The sequence below is a fragment of the Bidens hawaiensis genome, unplaced genomic scaffold (assembly GCF_021521415.1).
Source record: "Bidens hawaiensis isolate Kalapana, Puna unplaced genomic scaffold, B.hawaiensis_p1.1 tig00019689_1, whole genome shotgun sequence".
NCBI lineage: Eukaryota > Viridiplantae > Streptophyta > Magnoliopsida > Asterales > Asteraceae > Bidens > Bidens hawaiensis.
Genome location: NW_027492991.1, coordinates 321030 through 343875, shown reverse-complemented (window position 1 = coordinate 343875; position 22846 = coordinate 321030). Strand labels below are relative to the sequence as shown.

The 22846-nt window shown below is 33.9% G+C and overlaps 3 protein-coding genes and 1 pseudogene across 5 annotated transcripts; 3 read left to right on the top strand and 1 right to left on the bottom strand.

The window, feature by feature from the left end:
- Positions 1-1891: 1891 nt before the first annotated feature.
- LOC143559036 (dihydroneopterin aldolase 2-like) lies at positions 1892-11140 on the bottom strand. Of its 2 annotated transcripts, none has more exons than XM_077047742.1 (3): positions 11002-11140; positions 4135-4346; positions 1892-2250 (listed from the first exon to the last, which is right to left on the bottom strand). In XM_077047742.1, exons 2-3 carry the CDS (start codon positions 4329-4331, stop codon positions 2046-2048), a joined length of 402 nt encoding a protein of 133 aa, XP_076903857.1. In that variant the 5' UTR covers positions 4332-4346; positions 11002-11140; the 3' UTR covers positions 1892-2045. The 2 variants fall into 2 exon arrangements, with proteins under 2 accessions (XP_076903857.1, XP_076903858.1); XM_077047743.1 differs by having other exon boundaries at positions 10945-11014.
- Positions 8323-9102, top strand: LOC143559018 (iron-sulfur cluster co-chaperone protein HscB homolog pseudogene; annotated as a pseudogene). Its single transcript, XR_013139846.1, has 3 exons — positions 8323-8739; positions 8827-8923; positions 9010-9102. The product of XR_013139846.1 is annotated as an iron-sulfur cluster co-chaperone protein HscB homolog pseudogene (transcript).
- A 2016-nt stretch (positions 11141-13156) lies between the features above and the next one.
- Positions 13157-15237, top strand: LOC143559035 (iron-sulfur cluster co-chaperone protein HscB homolog). Its single transcript, XM_077047741.1, has 6 exons — positions 13157-13562; positions 13637-13733; positions 13826-13915; positions 14591-14656; positions 14764-14832; positions 14965-15237. The coding sequence occupies exons 1-6, from the start codon at positions 13204-13206 to the stop codon at positions 15100-15102; spliced, it is 819 nt and encodes a 272-aa protein (XP_076903856.1). The 5' UTR covers positions 13157-13203; the 3' UTR covers positions 15103-15237.
- A 2166-nt stretch (positions 15238-17403) lies between these two features.
- LOC143559010 (fra a 1-associated protein-like) lies at positions 17404-19003 on the top strand. Its single transcript, XM_077047723.1, has 2 exons — positions 17404-17688; positions 18481-19003. Exons 1-2 carry the CDS (start codon positions 17477-17479, stop codon positions 18848-18850), a joined length of 582 nt encoding a protein of 193 aa, XP_076903838.1. The 5' UTR covers positions 17404-17476; the 3' UTR covers positions 18851-19003.
- The last annotated feature ends 3843 nt before the right edge of the window (positions 19004-22846 follow it).

The window sequence follows — 22846 nt, the reverse complement described above, 5'->3', positions numbered from 1 at the left end:
TAATAGTAATAGAATGCGTGCTTGTCAACTTAGAGAATATGGGATTGTGGCTGGTTACAGTTAATATTCGCAGCTGTTATAAAACACAACCCCATATATTCAAATAGTTATGACTTGTGAGCCGTTGTTTACTATTTATATCAGTCAATAAAAGAATCTCCAAAAATGTTTTTTTTTTATTTTTTATTTTTTATTTTTTACATAAGATGTAATAATACATTGTTATTAAGTTATATTATTAAATATGTAATTTGTGGTGTGCAAATCATTTATTTCATATTTATATACAAGTCAAACAAGAAACTTTTATGTGGTTGATCTTGATATTTTTCTGTGCTGGGTATGTTCAAGTTGACTAATTGTAACGTTTTATTTAAAATAGATTTAACGTCGTGTTGAAACCTATTAAACTAGTGTCTAATGTATAACGGTGCTTTCAAATTGACTAGGCTTGACGCGTTAATAGTCTGTGTTGTGTGAACATATTGATTAGTACAAACTTTTGCAACGAAGTATATGAAATAGATGAACAAGATATAATGTCTATAGCTCTCATAAAGTGTACACACTTTCTGATAACTTACCAAAAAAAGAAAAAGAAAATCACCATTTATTTGTTATACAGTATGATATTTTGCAAACTTTGAAAAAATTTATATCGAATTCACAATAATTTTAGTGGATATGATTGAACATAAAAGGTCACATTTGACTTATTTTATTGAAAAAAAGTTGCTCCTATTTAATGATTATGGGTGGTGAAATTATTAGATATAATAAATTGATTTAATTATTGATCAGATGAAATGATTATGTGTAGGCTACACCTATTTACTTCGAGTCCCACATTTGTAAATAAATGGAGTATTTGAGAAAAGAATTTTAAAGGCAGATAAATATGTCATTTTTAGCTAGGTTTAATACTTATTTTCGTGTATATTTGGGAAAAGTATAAATTTTGCTTAAGCTTTTACAATTATGATATATTGATTTATGCTGACCAAATTAAATAATCACACGACCAAATTAATACAAAAATTATATATCATTTTAAGTGAATACAATAATACTCGTGTAATTTTGTTACATACTTATTTTTTTTTTGTTAAACGGTCAATCATTCAAATAGATTACTGGCTAAATTCACCACATCGAGATACATCAAGTATGATCACAGAAAATTCATCTAATTCTTTTGTTAAAAACGGTTAGCCTTGAGCTCCACATATTAACTGAGCTTTAGTTTACTATATGTTCAATATTAGATCCAGGTTCGTTTATTAGACAAAACTTCAATCTAAGCTTGATTTCTGACTTGAGCCTATTTAATCTCTGTCCGTTTTAAACTTTTAACAAGTTTATTCTTGAGTAGATCACGAGCGGGCAAGTATGAAGCCACCCGAAGTTAGATAATAGCCAGTTGCGTGGATTTTTATAGGAATAATCATGTTTTAGGTTTTACCCGAATCACGCAAACTCTTACGTGTAAATGAGAATAACTATAGAGGCGTATAATTCAAATAAACGAATATTTCATTATATTTCATCATCGCTTAAAATCACGGGCCAATGACGAAACTCATCCTAACAAATACATTGCAATATTGTCCATTGACGAAAGCAGTTGTTTAACAAAACTTAGGATATGTCGTGTGCTACACAACAGAAAGTTTGGTCATGCAAATCATGTGTGCCATTCATTCATATTACTTTCCTTATACGTAATACCTTTATTTTTTCAACTTTCCTTATTTTTCTAAATCAGTATAGCTTTGTTAAAATTATAATTAACCTTATCTGTAATCAATTCTTATCATTTTTAACAACCCAAAGTTAAAAAATATACTCTACTCGAAGTCTCAAACCACATGATGAACAAACCTCGCAGAGGTCTTGAGTTCAAATCCAACTTTTACTGGTTTTTTTTGTCATTAACCCCTTACATGTCACCTGTTATATAGTATCAGTGGGGTTATTATAAAGGTTGCGGGCGGTATGCAAATTGACATAGGGTCTGCATGGTAAAATCTACAGAACATACAATCTTAAATGGGCATATCGGTGCTTCGATATCTCATAATCTCGACACCCAAATAGTCCAGAGGGCCAGGAACCGCAACATGAGGCTTTCCAACAACAACGCGAACAGCAGTGATTTGTGAGTGATTGTTTAAGGTTGCTGTTGCAATCAGCTGAGCCACCGATTCTAGTAGGTTTTGAGATGGACCCTCTACAACGCTTTTCGCAATGCTGTGACCCAACAAATGAAACATAAATTACTTCACTTTATTATAGACAATAACCGCTTTTAAAATACCCTTTAAACCTTGCAAAGTAAAAGCACAATTGCAATTTGGTCAAATCTAAAGTCAATAACTAAAATATAGAGAGTGGTAAATAAAGGAAGATCGGAAAAGGTGGAGAGCTCGAGCTAGCTCGTTTCAAGCTCTGCTTCAAAAACTAGAGCTCACTTCATGAATAGTTTTTCAAGCTCAAGCTCGGCTCATTTACTATTTATTAATTTATATAGGTTTATAACTATTTTATAAATATAAGTTAAAATTTTTATATATAACATCAGCATATATATTATTTAGTCATTTTTATCATAATTTATATATTATTATAGTTGTTATTATTATTTAAATATATACATTTAATATATTAAAGAATCATACAAATAATAGGCTCGTTTATTAAATAAGCTTATTTTCAAGAGCTCGAGCACTTGCCTAGTTTACACCCCACCAAAATTTTGGGTTTATTGAGTTTTCGAAAACGGTTCGGTTTTGCCATATGGGCTTGAAAATGGCATCAACAGTATTACCCATTAACTAATTTTCAAGCCAAAATAATATGTGCCTGTTACCTGATTTTCAGTTTGAAAGGACACAAAAAGACCTACAAAGTATGTGTGTTTCTTGCAAGTTTCTGCCTAAAACTAAACGTTTTACGGATTACCCCATTGCAGATTCCATGTATCCCAAGGCATTGACACGATAGAGATACTTTTTAAAATATTCATCCAACATTGATTATAGAGAAAATTGCTAAATGAGTCCATGTGGTCTTTCTACGGAGTCACAATTAGTCCCTGCTAAGAATTATGAACTTCTTACATCCCCATGGTTTACAAACTGAACTATATGAGTCCCCCAGTCTAAAAGTACATTAAGTTTTCCATCCAATTAAGGGTAGTTATGTAATATTGCCCTAAAACTATTTACCCTAAAATTATTTACCTGATCAATCAATATTACATCTTTTTCATAGCCGTTCTTCAATATTACAGTCAATATTACATCGACGATCCAAAAAATCCCGGCGACCACTAACTGAATCCGGTTCATTACTTCAGCTGTGTTCCGATGGATTTTGCAGCCCCGGTCGTTGATGTGACGGATTTAAGACAAATAGGTGTTCCGATAGCGAGAAAAACAAAACCTCTGACTCTAAAACCTTCAACCGAATACAACTTTGAACTGATCGTAGGTGTAGAGAACTGATCGTGGCTGTAAGGGTTTGAGGGTGAGAGAAGAAGAATTAGGGTAGAGGACTATTGGAGTGGAGCGTGGAAGAAAAGGGGCAAGAAGATCGTGGCTGCTGTAGGATTGCTTGACGGGGCTGTGAACAAGAATGGTTGTTAGGGTTCCATATTTGAACAACCAGATAGATCAGTGGACAAGAAAGGGGCAAAATTTATTTGTTATAATCAGTCAAGGGTAGGAGAGTAATTTCATGCTTATTTGGATGGAAAACTTAACAGATGTTAGACTGAGGGACTCATATAGTTCAGTTTGTAAACCATGGGGATGTAAGAAGTTCATAATTCTTAGCAGGGACTAATTGTGACTCCGTAGAAAGACCACAGGGACTCATTTGGCAATTTTCTCTTGATTATAATTACACATTGCTCAAAATTTCTGATGTTTACGTGACTAAAAGTTCATATATGATTGAAAAAGAAAGTTGTACAACAATAATACTTTGGTTGGGATTTTGGTGTAATGAACTCTTAATTTAACTCGGGTACTTTTTTAACTTTAAAAAAATATTATGCGGATAAATGTGGCAAATTAGCTGGTATTGACTTTGAAGTTGACTTGAAATTAAAAAAGTCAAAGAAAGTATTACCGGTAAATGTCGGCGTAGCTGACTGTATCAGACATGCTGTCAGATTGACCAGGTGTCCTAAGATCCATCCAAGCATCTACATCAACCAAGAACTTTTGACCAAGTTTTTTTTCCTCTTGTTTCACTCCATGATAACCATGAAAAATTAGCCCCCTTAGTACCAATTTGTCTCCTAACTTTAACAAATCTGACGCCATTGCTCTCACAGAAACCTGCACCAATGTTCAAGTTGTTTATGCATACGTTGTTCCTATGTTCAATGGTGCATTATATGTGTGTACTAAGAATAACTAGAGTACTAGACATTTAGTCACACAGTCATAAAAGATTATAAAGCTGCTATCCATGTGGCCCATCTTAATTATATATTAGGTTCCATTAGTAATCAGTTTTGATATTCGCTAGCTAACCAAGCAAATGGAGAGAAGTCACATAAATGAAACTATAACTAACAAATAAAAATAACCTGGACTAGCTAAGTACAGATCTAAGTTATAATATTTATGAGTTAGACACTTAAATGAACAGAAACACATTAGTATTGTGTAAACTTTAGCACACGTCAAAATGATCGAGTTGAGCTACCCACAAACACTTCTATTGAATGTTATTAAAAACTAATGTGCCGAATATGATAACAAAAGTATATTAAGTCAAAAAGAATATAAACTTTTTTGCTAAAGCAATTTACATAAGCTTTATGCATTTCAAGACCATTCTGGATGACTTGCAGCCTGCTTGACCAGATTGACTCACTTCCTTTGTTAGTTATATCTTTTAGCATGCTAAGTAATCAAAGAACAAATTCCAAACGGTTTTGTATTTCACACAACTTGCATTGTACAAGCGTGTATATGTATAGCGAGGAACCAACTACTTAGTAAGCTAAGCTCTAAGCCCATTGAGCTACATATGACATAAACGAAACATATAATCTAACAATAAGCATATAACATGAAGTATTTCTTATTAACATGAGTAAGCACTAGCCCCTGATTCATCGACTATAACCCCCATATTCAAAAATCTAACAGAAACATCAAGCACAGCAGACGGTCACCACCGATTGCATCTCAATTATCAAGTACAAGAAAGATAAACTTACAATTAGAACGGTAATCAAAATCAATAACAGGAAATGATGTGTTAGTTAATATAAACTAACTAACCCTAGGACCACTACTAACAAAAATATCAATAAACCTAAGGAGATAGTGATATGACAAATCAATCAGCAACCACATCTTGGATTCAGTTAATAATATACTAATGATTTCATTGGAGACTTTTATCGAACACCTGGTGCTCACAGCAGTAATATGCTAACAACTTACAAACTGAACACGAAAAATAGCAAATGAGTCGCGAAGAACTTGCAAATTAACCGAAGATAGGAACGTACCAGAAGAAAAGAAAGTGTCGCCTCTCGATTTGAGGCGTCAATAGAAACAGTGGAGACTAGTGATAAAAGCTACTATTTTCCTTGATTTACCATATGGATATTGTTATTTTTCACCGTGCTAAACTGACCTCTGTCCTGCAAGGGTCATGCCACAAGACTCGTGTTGATATTGACACGAAAGATATGACCCGTACATAGCTAGGTTAAATTTTTTAGAATATAAATAAATTACTTGGTCTAGCTAGTCATGTGACACCTTATTAAACGTTAATGATAGATTTCTGGTCATTAAACACGTGATTAAATATTTACCAACGTCAGTCCTACAAAGGTCATATCACAAGGCTCGCCTAGCCTATATGACTACCTAAAAATTTTGATAAAATCATTTAGGGTCATTTGACACATGATTAGAAGTTTTGATAATTAAATTTTACATGATTATAGGATAATTTGAATAGTCGAACCCTTCCGGTCATTATCACATCATATTTTAAAACTTCATGATAATTCATGGATATTATTAGGGGTGTATGAAGACTATGGAGATTTAAAACCAACCAATTGCAACATGCACAATTCATTCATTTTAACCGGTTCGGGTAATGAAACCTATGGAGAATGATAGTGGTGTCTTGGAGATCATTGCGTATCCACTCGATTGACCAACCCGATCGTTCCCCCGATACCCTTGTATGTGTTAAGACTTAAGAGATAATCTCTAACCCTTACACATTTATATTTGTGTAACATAAGAATTATCAACTTAGATTTCTTATATTTATTATTGTTACAAATTAATATGTGTTTACTAAGTTCCAGAGAAGTTATATCTATTATAATTTCACAAAACCTTTTACAAGTTAGTACCAGATACATAGGTGTATTGCAAAGAGTTCAATAAAATGTAACTTTATCCTACAAAGTGTTTGGACAACTACAAGCATTACTTAGGTCGTGACTTGATGGTTTCTAGCCTATTTCTATCCTATTAAACCTAACCTTGTCACTTTTATCCAAGCAGTCCAACTCTCGAACATGGGATTGTATAAGGCATGCTCATAATCATAATGCAACGTAAGAATAATAAATAGTTAGCATACACTATATCAACACCCATAAATGAACGCTGCCAAATGAAAAGGCAACTGCATATTGATGTAATATTCCCGCTCATGTTGCGGAAAATGCAATACACAAAACCAAATTTGGTTTGCCAAAGTTTATATAACATTAATTATTCACTACATGACGAATGAGTAATGTCATGTATCTTTATGTAATTATAATGTTTTTCTGAAAACATATCATACAAAAATAAGAGGCTATTGGGAACTTTTGTCCTTAAGATCAAGGACAATGAAATCGACTACATCTCGTAACATCACTTGCATGATTTCTTTTACAAACAAACCGTTACATCAATCCTAGAGAAATCTGATATGTTTGAAAGTGAGACCACATTTGTGATCCCTTTGTATGTTTTCAGTTGACTTATGACTTAGCGATACTCTTGCTATCTAATCTTAATGCCATTAATAGTAAACTCAAGGATCTTGTTGTATGTCCACCTCCCAAATGCTAAGAAAAGCAAATGCACAAACTGTGTTGTCCATGTGGTGATGATAAGTTCATGTCATATACGTATTGAATTCCTATGATGATGATGATGATGATGATGATGCACTTAGGACGTGATTTTTGATCTGAAATAATATGGGTGTCGGCCTTCCCATGTGGCACCTCACTTACGCCTTAACACTGCTACGGATGTTGCCCACAAGGGGCATTTTTTGCCTCTTTTTTCATCTGGTTGTTTCCTCCACGACTGCATTTGGGCACAAAGAAAATAGGCCCCACCATATATTCAACCAACCTCAATTACCCACGTCACCCCACTTCTTTAAATTAATGTATTATTTATATATATAATTAAAAAGTTATCCAAATATTACAGGGAGTTTTAATCATCACGCATAAAACTTGAAATAGTCTCATGCCTAGGTGGCATAAAAAATGTTTTTAGACTGTCCACGTCCTGATAAAAGAATAGAAAGGTGTAGCATTTTTTGAAATTAGGGATGAGATCGGTACAATACTCGTACAGAAAATTAGTAAATGAGTACCCGTACCGAATTTTATAGTAGGGGTACGAGTACTATGGGTACAATACTCGCTTTGGTACCACTTTATTCTTTTTTAAAACAAATCTTCACTAAACTAGGTATTGGTACGGGTACGATACTGACAATCAATTATCAATAATACCAACCCGTAATACCACTATCAAAACTGTAATAACATAACCAAAACATAATGCCAAAATTAAAAATGAAACAAATCAACCATAATATAAAATTCATATATAATCGACTAGAACTAGGGATGAGATTTTTCTATCGATCGATCGGAAGATTGGAAGACACAAGACAATTAGATTTTGAATAGCCCACTTGAAACATTGAACCTTGAACCGCCTTATGATAAAAAAAACATGGGCAGTTAAGTCATGAATGTTAAAAACCCAATAAAAACCCCTACAAATTTTAAACGGTAACCAGTTACCCATAATACCCGTACCAAATACTGAACAAGTGCATTATCATCCGTGCTTATAATTAGGGTTGTCATTTTTATCCGAAACTCAACCCGAAAACCCGTGAAAGATTCGGGTCAAGATTTAAAACTTTGAAACCTTTCATAGAACCCGAAACCCGACAAACGAACCCAAAGAACACCCCAGCTTGAAACTGCGAAGTAGAAACTAGAACCTGCATCATCTCTTACCGCTTTTGGCATGTAGAAGACCTGCTTTGCTTTACAATCAATTTCACAAAATGTGGAAAACACCAATTAGAACACCATTATCAACCTTCACTCGCAAAACCCTAACTCTTAACTCAATCAATTACCCTCCAATTGCTCCAACAATCCATCCATCAATCACAAAATCAACCTCATTTCTCTACTCTCTACACCTTCAACACCACCGAACAACCTAGGGTTTCCAAAAACCCCCAATTCCATTCCATTCGGACCTCCGAACTCACCGGAACCAGTTACGGCTTCTGTTCTTCAGTACCCGTTAACCAAACCAGCTGCTGCTGGAATTGTAACGCTCAGAAGCCGTTTTTGATCTGTCAATCATGTGGAAGCGTTCAGCCTGTTGATCATTCAGTTGATTACTTCATGATTTTTGGTTTGTGAGTGTTGTTTTGAAACCCTAGTTATAAAATATGTTAGGGTTTTGTGTTTTTTTAATTGTGATTGATTATGGTTTTATGTAACAGAGAGAGGAGGTTTGATATTGAAGATGGGAGTTTAGAGGGGATGTATAAAAACTGGCAGAAGAAGCTGCATCCTGATTTGGTGCATACAAAGTCTAAGGTTTGTGAGTGTTTGATTATTAATATAGTGTTAATTGAATTTATGTTTTTGTTAGTAGCTTAGTTCATATGAGTGTTGTTATGTAGGAAGAAAGAGAGTATGCTGCTGACCAGTCTGCTAAGGTTATTGATGAAGAGAAGTCACGAAAAAAACTAACAAATAAAAATAGCCTGGACTAGCTAAGTTCAAATCTAAGTTATAATATTTATGAGTTATACACTTAAATGAACAAAAACACATTAGTATTGTGTAAACTTTAGTACACATCAAATGATCGAGTTGAGCTACCCACAAACACTTCTATTTAATGTTATTAGAAACTAATGTGTCGAATAGGATAACAAAAGTATATTAAGACAATAATCACCTGTATTTTTAGTAAAGCGGTTTAGAAGGCTTTATGCATTTCAAGACATTCCGGATGATTTGCAGCCTGTTTGACCAGATTGACTCACTTCCTTTTTAGTTAAATCTGTTAGCATGATAAGTGTAATCAGAGAACAAATTCTGAATGGTTTTGTATTTCACACAACTTACACTGTACAAGCGTGTATATGTGCGAGGAACCAACTATTTCTAAGCTAAACCCTAAGCCCATTGAGCTACATATGACAAAAACGAAACATATAATCTAACAATAAGCATATAACATAAATTAATATATATATTAAAAAGAGGATTCAATCCTCCTCACTATTTTACTATTCATTATTTTAATATTTTATACTAAATCACTAGCCATAATCCATAAATAAAAATGAGGGTTTTTATTTCCTTTATTTTATTTTTTGTTTAACTAACTAAAATATTTAACAAACAATATTTTTAACACTAAACTTGAACAAGTATCGGTTTTATATGTTTTTTTTGCCGGTTAAACAATTTTCTTAAACTGTACTTTATATATTTTATAATTCGTCTTTACAATGACCAAAACGTTTTTCATGATTTAAACATATCCCATTGTCACATGGTTTTATATTTCGCGTTTCAACGTTTGATACCTCACCTTTAAAATATTTTTGGCTTACTAATTTTATGTTTACGAATTTGTGTTGGTACCGCTGATATTAACTGAATTAGTGTTGGTTCACAGCTGTAACGTGCCAGTTTTTTGGTTCTACATATGATAATTTGTTGTATTTTGACATTGACTGATTTATTTCTTTTGTTTTTGATGTCGTAACTTGATACAGACTGACTTCGCATCAATATGCATCGAGTTTATGGTTTAACGTTTTTTCTTATGTTTTTTTGTTCGATTTAACGGTCCCGTCGCGAAGCGCGGGGACCTAAATCCTAGTTATTTATTTATAATATGACTAAGCACTAGGCACTGATTCGTCGACTATAATCAGTCTCATGCCCACGTATTCAACTAAGTAAAAGAAACATCAAGTTGACTAATTATAACATTCCAACTATTTCTAAGCTAAACCCTAAGCCTATTGAGCTACATATGACAAAAACGAAACATATAATCTAATAACAATAAGCACAAAACATAAAGTGTTCCTTTATAATAATATAATTTAACTTAAATGGATATACTCTTTCTCGACTAAGCACTAGGCACTGAGATTCATTGACTAAAATCAGTCTAATGCCCTCATTTTCAAAAAATCTAACAGAAACATCAAGCACAGCAGGACGGTCTTCGATGGAATCTCAATTATCAAGTAAAATTAAGACAAACTTACAACTAGAACGGTAATTAAAATAACAGAAAATGATGTGTTAGTTAATATAAACAATACACATCAAGCTCATTGAATTGAATACAGAGTTCAAAGTTCAAACCCTAGGAGCAGTACTAACACAGTATCAATAAACCTAAGGAGATAGTGATATAATAATTAATAAGTCATTCAGCAACCACAGCTTGGATTCAGTTAGTAATATACTAATGCTTTCATTGGAGACTTTTTATCAAACACCTGGTGTTCACAGCATCAACATAAACATAAATGATGCAGATCTATTCAGAAACAAGTAACACGCTAACAACTTACAAATTGAACACGGAAAGTAGCATACGAATCGCGAAGAACTTGCAAATAATCTGAAATGGAACGTACCAGAAAGTATCGCCTCTCGATTTGAGGCGTCAATAGAAACACTGGAGACTACCGATAAAAGCTATTTTCTTTCCTTGATATTTTTCACCGTGCTAAAAATTAACTGACATCAGTCCTACAAGGGTCATGCCACAAGACTCGTGTTGATATTCACAAAATTATCGCTAGGTTAAACTTATAATATAAATTGTTTGTCCACGTTATTAAAAGTTAATGATTTGATTTCTTTGTATGTTTTTAGTTAACTTATGACAAAATATAGTGTTTTCCTGAATGCAAATCCTACAAAAATAAGAGGCAATTGGAAAAACTTATCCTTAAGATAAAGGACAATGAAATCAACTACGGGCTGTTTGGTTCATTCAGATCTGAATGAGTCAAATCTGAATTCTGTCTCATTCAGCAACAACACCAAATCTGAATGATTCAGGCCTAAGTTTAACCATTCAGATGTTTTTCTGTTTGGAACCAAACAGTCTGAAGTCTGAATGAATCAGATGTTTACATCTGAATGATTCCATTCAGATATAAACAAATAGCTCTTACATCTCATAACACCACTTGCATGATTTCTTTTACAAACAAGCCATTACATTAATTCTATAGATTTTTTATATGTTTGAAAGAGACCACATTTGTTATCCCTTTGTATGTTTTTAGTTAACTTGTGACTTAATACTTTTGTTATATAATCTTAATGTTATTAGTACCTAATAGTAACCTCAAGTATTTTGTTGTATGTCCACCTCCCAAATGTAAAAAAGCAAATGCACAAGTAGTGTTGTCCGTGTGGTGATGATTAGTTCATGTCCTATACCTATTGAATTCTTATGTTTGTGACGATGATGGTAATATGGGAACAAAAGTTGATACACAAATTGTGATTCCGCTTAGCACACAATATTTAGCCTGAAATAATAAGAGTGTTGTCCTTCCCATATGGCACCTCACTAACGTCTAAACACCACTACGGATGTTGCCCACAAAGGGCATTTTTGCCTCTTTTTTCCACGCTTTCATTTGGCGCAAAGAAGATAGGTCCCATAATTTATTCAACCAACCTCCGTTACCCACGTCACCTCACTTTATTTAACTTATTTATTTATTTATATAATTAAAAAGTTATCTAATTATTACAATGAGTTTGAATAATCACACATAAAACTTGAGATAGCCCCATGTCTAAGTGGCATAAAAAACGTTTTTAGCCCGTCCACACTTTGATAAAAGAATAGAAAGGTGTAGCATTTCTTGAAATTAGGAATAAGATCAGTATAATACTCATACTTGTACCCTAAAGTACTTGTACCGAAAATCAGTAAATCTAGGTACTCATACCGAATTTTATGGTAGGGTACGGTACAGTACTCACTTTGGTACCACTTTGTTCTTTAAAAAAAATATCCACTAAACTTGGTATTCAATTATCTAGAATACCAAAACCGTAATAACATAACCAAAACAAAATACTAAAATAAAAAATGAAACAAATCAACCATAATATTAAATCCATTTATAATCGAATGGAACTAGGGATCATATTTTTCTCGATGGGAAGATTGGAAGATACAAGGCAATTAGATTTTGGATAGCCCGCTTGAAACCTTGAACTGCCTGATGATAAAAGCATGGGTAGTTAAATCATAAATGTTAAAAACCGAATAAAAGTCTCTACATGTTTTAAACGGTAAACAGGTACCAGGTATTTGTAATACCCGTATCTAAAATAAGTAAATATCCATATCCATACAGAATAGACGGATACGAGTACATATACAGAGAATGGTATAAGAATAGATAGATACGGGTACAAATACTAGAACCAAAAGCTCTTAGTCTGTGTTCCCGAGTCTCATTTAAAGTGAGGAGGGGAAGGAAATGAGAAGAAAATGGAAAGGAATCATGTTCCAGAGATTTTTTTAGAAGGGGAGGGGAGAGAAAATGCTAGAAAACTTAAGTCCATACCCATCCTTCCAAATTGGAGAGATTATGAGAGAAAATGTGTGTTTATAACATGATCCATATATTAACTCCTACATTTTCTTTCCTATTCTTTTATTAAACTCGAGAACATGAAACGGAGTGAAACAGTTTCTTCCACCTCTCTTTCCTTTCTTTTTCAGTTCTTCTTAAATACGGAAAGACAGTGTTACCGCTTTCGGCATGTAGAAGACCTGCTTTGCTTTAGATCAATCTCAGAAAATGTGGAAAGCCCTAATTAGAACACCATTATCAGCCTTCACTCGCAAAACCCTAACTCGATCAATTACCCTCCAATTACTCCAACAATCCATCCATCAATCACAAAATCAACCTCATTTCTCTACTCTCTACACCTTCAACACCAACCAACCACCTAGGGTTTCCAAAAACCCCCAATTCCATTCCATTCGGACCTCCGAACTCACCGGAAACAGTTACGGCATCTGTTCATCAGCACCTGTTAACCAAACCAGCTTTTGTTGGAAGTGTAATGCTCAGAAGCCGTTTCTGATATGTCAATCATGCGGAAGCGTTCAGCCTGTTGATCATTCAGTTGATTACTTCATGATTTTTGGTTTGTGAGTGTTGTTTTAAAACCCTAATTATAAATTTGTTTTTTTTTATTGTGATTGATTATGGTTTTATGTAACAGAGAGAGGAAGTTTGATATTGAAGATGGGAGTTTAGAGGGGATGTATAAAAACTGGCAGAAGAAGCTGCATCCTGATTTGGTGAATACAAAATCTAAGGTTTGTGAGTGTTTTATTATTAATATGGTATTGATTCAATTTCTAGTTTTGTTAGTTGATGTATATGCTGTTGATGAGTTGATGTTATGTAGGAGGAAAGAGAGTATGCTGCTGACCAGTCTGCTAAGGTTATTGATGCTTATACTACGCTGCGTAAACCGTTGTCAAGAGCGATTTATCTAGTAAGTGCGAGCATTATTTTCATGTCTTGTAGATCAAAATGGGGTGTAGAAAATAGTTATTGAATTTACTTGTGCTGTTTGAAGTTGTGATTATTATATATAATCAGCTGTTTTCAGTAGTTTGAGTTTAGGAAAGTTCTGATTGTTTATGATGAATATACATTTGTGATACAACTTGTGGTCTTGTACCATAACTCTATTAACATTTCTATATTTAAGATATATGGTGTGACAGACTATACAAGTAATCGTTTTGTTATTACAAACATTCTTACAGTCAGTGGCGAAGCTTGGGCATATACGTCGAGGGGGCCGACCTCAATATGTATAAAAAATTTCATAAACTAGAGGGGGCGGGCTCAAAATTTCGGTCGGAAACGGGTAAATTTACACTATGTATAACAATTTTCGGCCGAAAAAGGATAAATTTACACTACCGAGTGAAAAAAACGGAGGGTCCGGGCTCAAACTTTTGGTCGGAAACGAGTAAATTTACACTGTATAAAAATTTTCGGCCGAAAAAGGATAAATTTACACCATCAAGTGAAAAAACAGAGGGCGCCGGGGCCACACCTGGCCCCAACTAAGCTACGCCTCTGCTTACTGTCAATACTTGCTATTTGTACATTTTTTGAAATATTTTGGTGTTTATGAGTTGTGTTTCTACCATCTCAGATGAGGCTTGAAGGTGTTGAAGTAGATGAAGAACAAACTGTCTCAGAACCGGAATTGTTAGGCGAGGTATTATATTCTCATCGTGGGGCTTTTTTTTTGTATCATCACATCAAGCCCATAGTCAAATTTACATTTTTTTCTCAAACCATACTGATTATACATTATTCTTGCAGATCATGGAAATTAGGGAAGCTGTGGAAGAAGCCGCTGATTCTCAAGCACTAAAAAAGATCCAATCGCAGGTACGATAGACACGCTTATGCATCCAAATTTGTGTAAAAAGAATGAAAAAGATTGGTTCTTGGGGTTAAAGATGATTAATTTGTGATGGCTAAGTAACTAGTGAATATGTTGTGAAACTGTATTTCTTGCAGATGGAAGAAAAACTGAGGCATTGGTCCAACTGCTTTGCAAATGCTTTTGGAAGTAAAAATTTTGATGAAGCCGTAAAATCAATACAGAGAATGACATATTATCATCGTGTGAACGAAGAGATTGTTAGGAAGCTATGAACCTGTTACACCTTGACATGTAACTTCCATTTTAATTTATTTTTTATATTCTTGATTTATATAAACCAATTGAAGGCAATAACATGGATGTTGTAGCCTGTTGCTGGAAGTGATTTAAGTGAATAAAGAAAATGTTTGTGTAATTCTTTTTGGTTTAGACTTATTGTTTGGGAAGTTGGTCACTTGTTTGGTTGGTTATTTAATTATTCTTTATTTGGTTATTAAATTAAGCTATTTATACAAGGGATTATAATTGCAAATTTAAGCCTAGTCAAATTTAAGCTAGGACTCAGATACGTTTCTTAAATGATGTCACTGTTAGGTTTAACCTTGTTTAAGCTTGGCTTAATATAAATTTTTAGAGAGTCGATCCCAAGTAGCAAACGAGTGCCTTTACTTGTTTACATCCAACTTTTTAGAGACATTTGGGTCTTTCCACCGTCTTGAAACACTATTTAGTTTTTACACTTCAAAAGTACATGATTAAAGTAGTATATGTGGTAAGATATCCTCAATACGTAGTTAGGCGCAAGACTCTTTCTCCGGTTAATGCCATACCGTTTGCCATTATAAGCCGTGACTAAGCATAAAATGCTGCAAACAAGGGCAATGTCGAACCCCATCATGCACCTTAAGTTATGTAATGTCCAATTTATGTACTCAAGGACTTAAAAAGGAAAAGTTTTGAAAAAGAGGATTTGAAGGTTCAAAAACTCAACACGCTTCGTGTAAACCCCGATCTATGGCCTTACAAGCAATTGGAAGTATGATATGTATTATCTACTAATCTCGAATCAAAATCCAGTGGTACCCAATACTTCATGTTCATTGTGGGAACTTCTTTACGAATGCACATTAGATATATCGGTGATGCTTTAAAAAGAAAAAAAGGATTAAAAGACGTACAACACAAGCATAACAATCAAATTTTATTTCTGATTTGACGATTACAAACTAGAGTGGCTGGCTTCAAAATGACTTTCCCTCTAGCAAATATAGGGAAACTGGAAATATACCCAATAATGACTTCTTTCAATTAGATGTGGACAACTCACATAGGATACGTCTTAAGCCGGTGAATTGCCTAGATGTTTCACGTTTCCCTTCATAAATAAAGTAATGTCATGTTTCCAAAATCGACCATTCAAGCATATGTGGCTTGACCCAACTCATGCCAGAGTAAAAACTGACTACGGGCATGCCACTTAAGAATAATCACAATATAACACTCTCAAGTCTCAATTACCTAGCACAGAACATGGCAATCTAAATAGATAGCTGTGATCTGATACAACACATGATACTCCAGATCAACCACCATGATCCGATGCCATGAAAAATCTAACACAACTTATCCACTTACCCTGCGTAATCAATGTTCATATTGAGTAGGTAAAACACGAACAACATTGATGTATGGTAACAACTACCATTTATTACTATTAATACTATATAACAACCAGGTTTATGGCATTCAATCATCGTTTGTCCAGGATGTACAACTAGGGGTGGCAATATGAATAAGTTGGGTTGGATTGGGTGATGAGTCAAAATGAGTTCTATATAAAAAAGGGTTAGGATGGAGCTTGTTTTAGTTATTCTAAATTTCTAACTCGTAACCAAACGTCATTAGCATTTTCTCAACCCATCTTGACCTCCTTGAAAAATTCTTTTGATCCATCCGAACTCATTTCAATTTTAAAAGTTATTCGTATTGACCAAAACAACCCATTTGGATTTGTTTTGCCACCCCTATCAGCAGGGTTGCAAAAATCCCGACTAGGCGCAGATTAATCCCCACTTAATCGCTAGTCCTCACTTCAAGATTAATTTTGGGCTAATCGGTCAATTTCAAATCTGGCCAAAATTAGGATTAATCGGAGTTGATAAACCTTTTCCCCGATGAGGTTCCGACAAAAATCGACGGCTTTCGGCGAGATTCCAGCAAAAATCAGCGGTTTCTGACGAGATTCTAGCCAAAATCAGCCGTTTCTGACGAGATTCCAGCAAAAATCATTGGTTTCCAGCTAGATTCCAGCCAACATCTGACCAAAATGTGTTTGTGCATGTATAAAACTAAAAATTATACATCAAAGTCTGATTCAGATAATCCTGATTAATCGATAGTTTCCAACCCATCTTCCAACTAACGGCTAGCAATTTTTACAACATTGCATGTCAATACAACTATTTATCACCAACCATAAGAAGAGAAAAGTAAAACGATTTCAAAAATAAAAAAAAAACTTGAAGGGCCTGTTTAGAATAAACACAACATTAGGCCTTGAGCAAAAAGAAACACATTTCTTCCTCAATAAAAACCGACGTTTCTGGATTCCTTGAGAAGCAGCATCACCAAAAGAAGAAAGAAACCATGGGTTGGGTATGGCAAGACGATGACGATGATAATAATAATAATAATAAGGGTGAAATTAATGAATTTGAAGACGTAAGCCCTAGATCTGAAGCTCGGTGCTCCACGAGGAAGATAATTTCTTCGCAGTGCAGAACCGAAGAAGTGGAGCCTGGAAAATTCATCAAAAAGTGTGAGAAAACTGAGCAACTTCTTAACGACTGCGTTGGAAGGTAATCAATTTGTTGATTTGTAGTCTTAATTTGGTTTTCTGATCATGTTTTTGGTTTAATATGAATGTATGATAGTTATGGTTGCTAGGGTTTTTATCTGCTTACATTCTGCTATTAAATTAGGTCATTTTGTATTATCTGAACCGAATGTTCGTTCGTTAAGCTTTTGGTAGATAAGTGAATGGTTCGCGAATAACAAAATTTGTTGTGTTGGTTCGTTAAGGAAGTGAAATTGTCCGTGAATGGCTTACGAACACAAATGAACGAGAACAATGTTTTATTTGATTTGGCTAACCGAATGTGTCAAGGTTTTGGTCCGCCTACCAAGTTTGTGTTGCGTTTTTTTCTTCTTTTTTTAACATTCATATCCATGTTGATTTTATATATAAATGAATTACATACTGGTAATACTCATATTTATTATTCTTATAGTTGATAGTGTTGCTTAAATCTATTTGATGAGATTAGAAAAATCATTAAAAAATATTAAAAACCAAATATTAAACTTTTAATGAACAAACATTAACGAACACATTATCTAACGTTTACGAACACTAGTTAACAAGCATGGTCTCTGTTCATGTTCATTTAGTTAATTGAGAATTAACAGAATCCTTGTTCATGTTTGTTCATATATCAAGCGAACAAACATAACCGAACTTCCTGCCAAATGTTCGGTTCGTTTACAGCCCTAGTGACATTACAATTTACAGGATTTCGTCCCATTTTAAGAATTTGTATGATCATATCAAGTTAGCATTAGATAATAAATCATTGTTTCCATATGTTCAGGCAACCAGAGGTCATTCAATCCAACAAAGAATACACTGAAGAAGATGTAACCGATCAGATGAAAAACGGTTCTCTATCATCACAAGCTACACCGTTTGATTTCCCGGGACTAAGAAGTGATATTGAAGCAATTGAAAGAAACTTGTTTGGCAACATGAACCGGTTCTTTGAGGCTGCTGAAGATATGAAAAATGAGTTTTTCAATATGTTCGGGCCGCCTCATTTGTATGATAGAGATTTGAAGTCATCATCGCCTTCTTTTAAACAGGGTGTACCCATTGAACCGCCTTCGCCTCCACCTGCTAAGGTGATTGAACCCGAGATGAGTGATGGTCATGTTGACCTTTCGGGGTTGGCTCGAGATGTTTGAAGTAGTGTGAACAGGTTATGAAACAATCTTGATAGTTATTACTGAGGTAGAATAATGAACTTGGATATGAAATATATATGTTGGAAGGTTTGATTTTTGTTTATGAACCAATATATGTTTTGATGCAAAGTTTGAATAGTTTTAATTTTGTGAGTTGAATATTTTTGTAATAGATTAGGGCACTAGGCAATAGGCATAGTGTGCACTATTGGGCACTGGATTTTATCTATGGGTTGCTTTGGTGCATGGTGCAGAGGTGGGAAAACAAACCGAACCCGGAACCGGAACTAAAAAACCCCGGGTTTCGGGTTTTTTTTGTATCCGAGCCCGTACCCGACCCTACCATAGGGTATGCATTTCAGTACCAAAACCCGTACCCAGAACCGGAGCCGGTTTGTATTTGGTAATACCCGAAAACTCGAACCAATTCCATACCCGAACCGGGTTTTACAAATAGCTGATATTACCTGAAAATTACCAGGAAAAATAATCTTAAAAGGTGCAACCTCTTAAAAAATCCAATATATATCCGAAAAATACCTGAAAAAACTCGAAAATAGAGTTTTTTTAATACCCGAAAATAGGGTATTCAAATACCCGGTTTTACAATATTCGGTTCTATACCCGACCCGAACCCGATACATAGGCTATGGCTTTTAGAGACGATACCCGGACCCAAACCCAACACGGGTATTGCCAGTACTTGATTTTTCAATACCCAGTTCTATACCAGAAACCCGGGTATTTGAAAAACTTGATTTGTGCACATCTACTTTGGTTTATATGGGTCGATTTTAGGCATTTTGAGTTTTTAAAGTTGTTCGATATCGGTTTTGGGTTTTCTCATTTGAGCTTGAAACTTTTTGGTCCAAAGCCCAAAATACTGAAGTTAGGTCGTATGTGTTAATTGACAAATAATTGAATAATTTCATAAATTGCTTAAAATTCTAAATTAAAAAGGAAAGTAGACATTCTATTCGGACCTTTTTTTTTGTTTTAGTTATATGTAAAACTGAAGCCGACCTAAAAATATGTTTGTTTTAGGTTTTAATTTTTTTTTTTTTGGTAAATATTTTTATATTTTCATAGAAACATCCAAATGATTTACAATGAAGTGGCAGGTAAGCGAGCAACAAGCTGCGCCACAACCCCCTTTTAAATATAATCAAATTGTCGGTTTTTGTTTGAGTTAGGTTATTCAACATTTTGGTTTTGTATTAGTTTTTTTGATTTAATACACAATCAACCTTCTACTGATCTATCTACCGATAATATCTTCACCTGAGTGGACGACCCATTTAACCAAAATATGTTTTTGAGTTAGGCCTGTTTAACACGTGGTGTAACTGTGAAGCTTTTTTAGTGGAGTAACGTTTGATGGCCAAAAGTTAAAAGGTATAAAGCGTTTTTAGTCATATGATTCTTGAACCTCATATTGTGCAAATGAAGATTTCATCTATCTGAGTGACTAGACAACCCCTACGTTTTCCCCGCGTCAAGTTGACATTTGTTTCACAAACTAGACTAGACACATATCCAACTTTATTCATTTAAATAATTTTTAACCTAATCTTTTTCAAAGTTATTTTTAACGGGGAAATGTCTACTTAATTACTTTTTGATGTAAAAACAATTTTATATGATTTTGTTTTCTTGTTTCGTGTTTTCTTTATAAACCTAAACCTAAACCTAAACCTAAACCAAAACCAAAACCAAAACCAAACTAAATCTTTTTTATTCATAGAAAACCATAAACCGAACCTATGAGATATGGTTTTTTTTAGATTTCTGTTTCGGTAAATGATTTAAAGTATTATTTTGTCCTATATACCCAATTGTATGTATATGCATGTGTTATGGCTGTTACTTGTCGGTTAACATAATAAATACAAAAAGTTAATAAGAATAGTAAATTTGTCATCATTTTTCTAAAGGAGATAATATTAGAAAATAAAGTGTCATACAAGCATGTTGGCAAAATTTTGCGGCTTTAGCTTTTGAGTAAATACTATTCGACATTGAATTATTATACTTACACTATACTATTGAGTAATTGAAATTATCTCAAAAATTGGATTTAAATTTCCAAAGTCGAATTATTTAGGATTTGATATTCAATGGGTTGGATATATAAAGATAGTCGAATTATAGACCGATTTAGTTTAGAATCTTAATTTTTGTTATTATCAATAGGTAAATTAAAGATAGTCACTTAGTCACTTAGGTTCTCATAAGTCTTTCCTTACCGTTAATCATTACAAGCATAATCTTATTTTTTAGTGACAAATATCTCTACAAAAAAAAATTAAAATAAAATAAAAAAGCTATATCATATTATGAAGTATTTAAGGTAAAGAAAAATGTATACTGTTTTTAGAGAATTAATTTATGGAAATACGTGATAATTATATAGAAGTACAATAAATTTATGGTAAGTTTATATACACATATACAAGAATTAAATATAAACATTATTTTGTTGAAAGAAACCATTGTAACAAATACAAGAAGAGAAATCTGCATTTTGTCTCCCTGGTTTATATCCACAATCGATGGGTTTGTCCCTGAAAAAGATTTTGTGAAATTTGGGCCCCTATGTTTCTCCGACGGGTTCCTCTGACTCCTACCGTCAGTTGATTGTTGGTATTTTAGTAATAATACCAACATATTATGGGTATTTTAGTAATCATCTTCTAATAAATAATAAATATAATAATAATAGTAATAATAATAACAATATAAGACAAATTTCAAAATGTAATCATCTGATCAGCAGCTCATATTATAATATAATAATTCCATGTTGTATAATAATAATAATGGTAGCACATCATTAGCAGCTAATATTAAATTGTGATGATATATTATCATCATATATCATCTCATCATCATCATATATCCCTCTTAATCTCATAGTAGCTCATCTTTAAAACATCAGCTCATCTTTATCATCATCAACCTCAAACATACTTGATGTTCTTCATTATCATCAACCTCAAACCCTAGATTTCATCAATCAAACCCTCAAATCTCTCAAATCTCACCACCAATCGCTACAACAATTCAACCACCGCACCCATAAATCATTCCGATCAAAACCCCTAACCTCCGGCACAACGCCACGGCCACGGCAGCCACCGCCGCCATGGATTCCGACCATCTCGTTTTTCCGGTCATGTGTCTTTTGGTGCTTTTATAACAGAGCAAGTGGAACTGTGGAAGAGTATGCTATGTATTGCAATAATCGATCACTACCCGGTTAACACACTGGTTTTCCACAGCCACCGCCTCCATGGATTCCGGCCATCTCGTTTTTCCGGTCATGTGTCTTTTGGTGCTTTTATAACAGAGCAAGTGGAACTGTGGAAGAGTATGCTATGTATTGCAATAATCGATCACTACCCGGTCAATACACTGGTTTTCCATAGCCATCGCCACCATGGATTCCGGTCATCTCGTTTTTCCGGTCATGTGTCTTTTGCTGATTTTATAACAGAGCAAGTGGAACTGTGGAAGAGTATGCTATGTATTGCAATAATCGATCACTACCTGGTCAACACACTGATTTTCTACATCAAAACTTGCAAAATCTTATAAATAAAACTGAAATCATGATGGACATATAAACCATAGAAATTAGAGAGATAATATTACCAGTGATGAACTGAGGACAATTTGATGAAGACAACAAAATGCTGTTTTAATATCAAGATTATTATTATAAGTTGTGTTAATTAATTTTCTGAAATTAAAACTTAGGAACCCTAATTATAATTGGGGAAGATGAAGTTATAAAAGTGATAATATATAGTTTAGGTTGTATAACTATACCAAACACTAACTTAGTTCAACTGGTTGTTTTGGTGGATTGATAAACCGGAGGTCTTGGGTTCGAATCTCGGCATTCACATGGTTTTGGGTGATTAATTTTAAAATGAATTAAAGGCTTAGGGGTAAAAACGTAATTTCAACATTTTTTAACAGGTCAACGCTTGG

What these genes read in the sequence shown, in the direction of transcription:
- LOC143559010 (XM_077047723.1), top strand. Translation starts at nt 17,477, where the DNA reads ATGGGTTGGGTATGGCAAGACGATGACGATGATAATAATAATAATAAT. An exon ending in CTTAACGACTGCGTTGGAAG is followed by an intron (nt 17,689 to 18,480) that starts GTAATCAATTTG and finishes CCATATGTTCAG; the next exon opens with GCAACCAGAGGTCATTCAAT.
- LOC143559035 (XM_077047741.1), top strand. Translation starts at nt 13,204, where the DNA reads ATGTGGAAAGCCCTAATTAGAACACCATTATCAGCCTTCACTCGCAAA. An exon ending in TACTTCATGATTTTTGGTTT is followed by an intron (nt 13,563 to 13,636) that starts GTGAGTGTTGTT and finishes TTTATGTAACAG; the next exon opens with AGAGAGGAAGTTTGATATTG. An exon ending in TGTCAAGAGCGATTTATCTA is followed by an intron (nt 13,916 to 14,590) that starts GTAAGTGCGAGC and finishes CTACCATCTCAG; the next exon opens with ATGAGGCTTGAAGGTGTTGA.
- LOC143559036 (XM_077047742.1), bottom strand. Translation starts at nt 4,331, where the DNA reads ATGGCGTCAGATTTGTTAAAGTTAGGAGACAAATTGGTACTAAGGGGG. An exon ending in AGCTACGCCGACATTTACCG is followed by an intron (nt 2,251 to 4,134) that starts GTAATACTTTCT and finishes GTTGGGTCACAG; the next exon opens with CATTGCGAAAAGCGTTGTAG.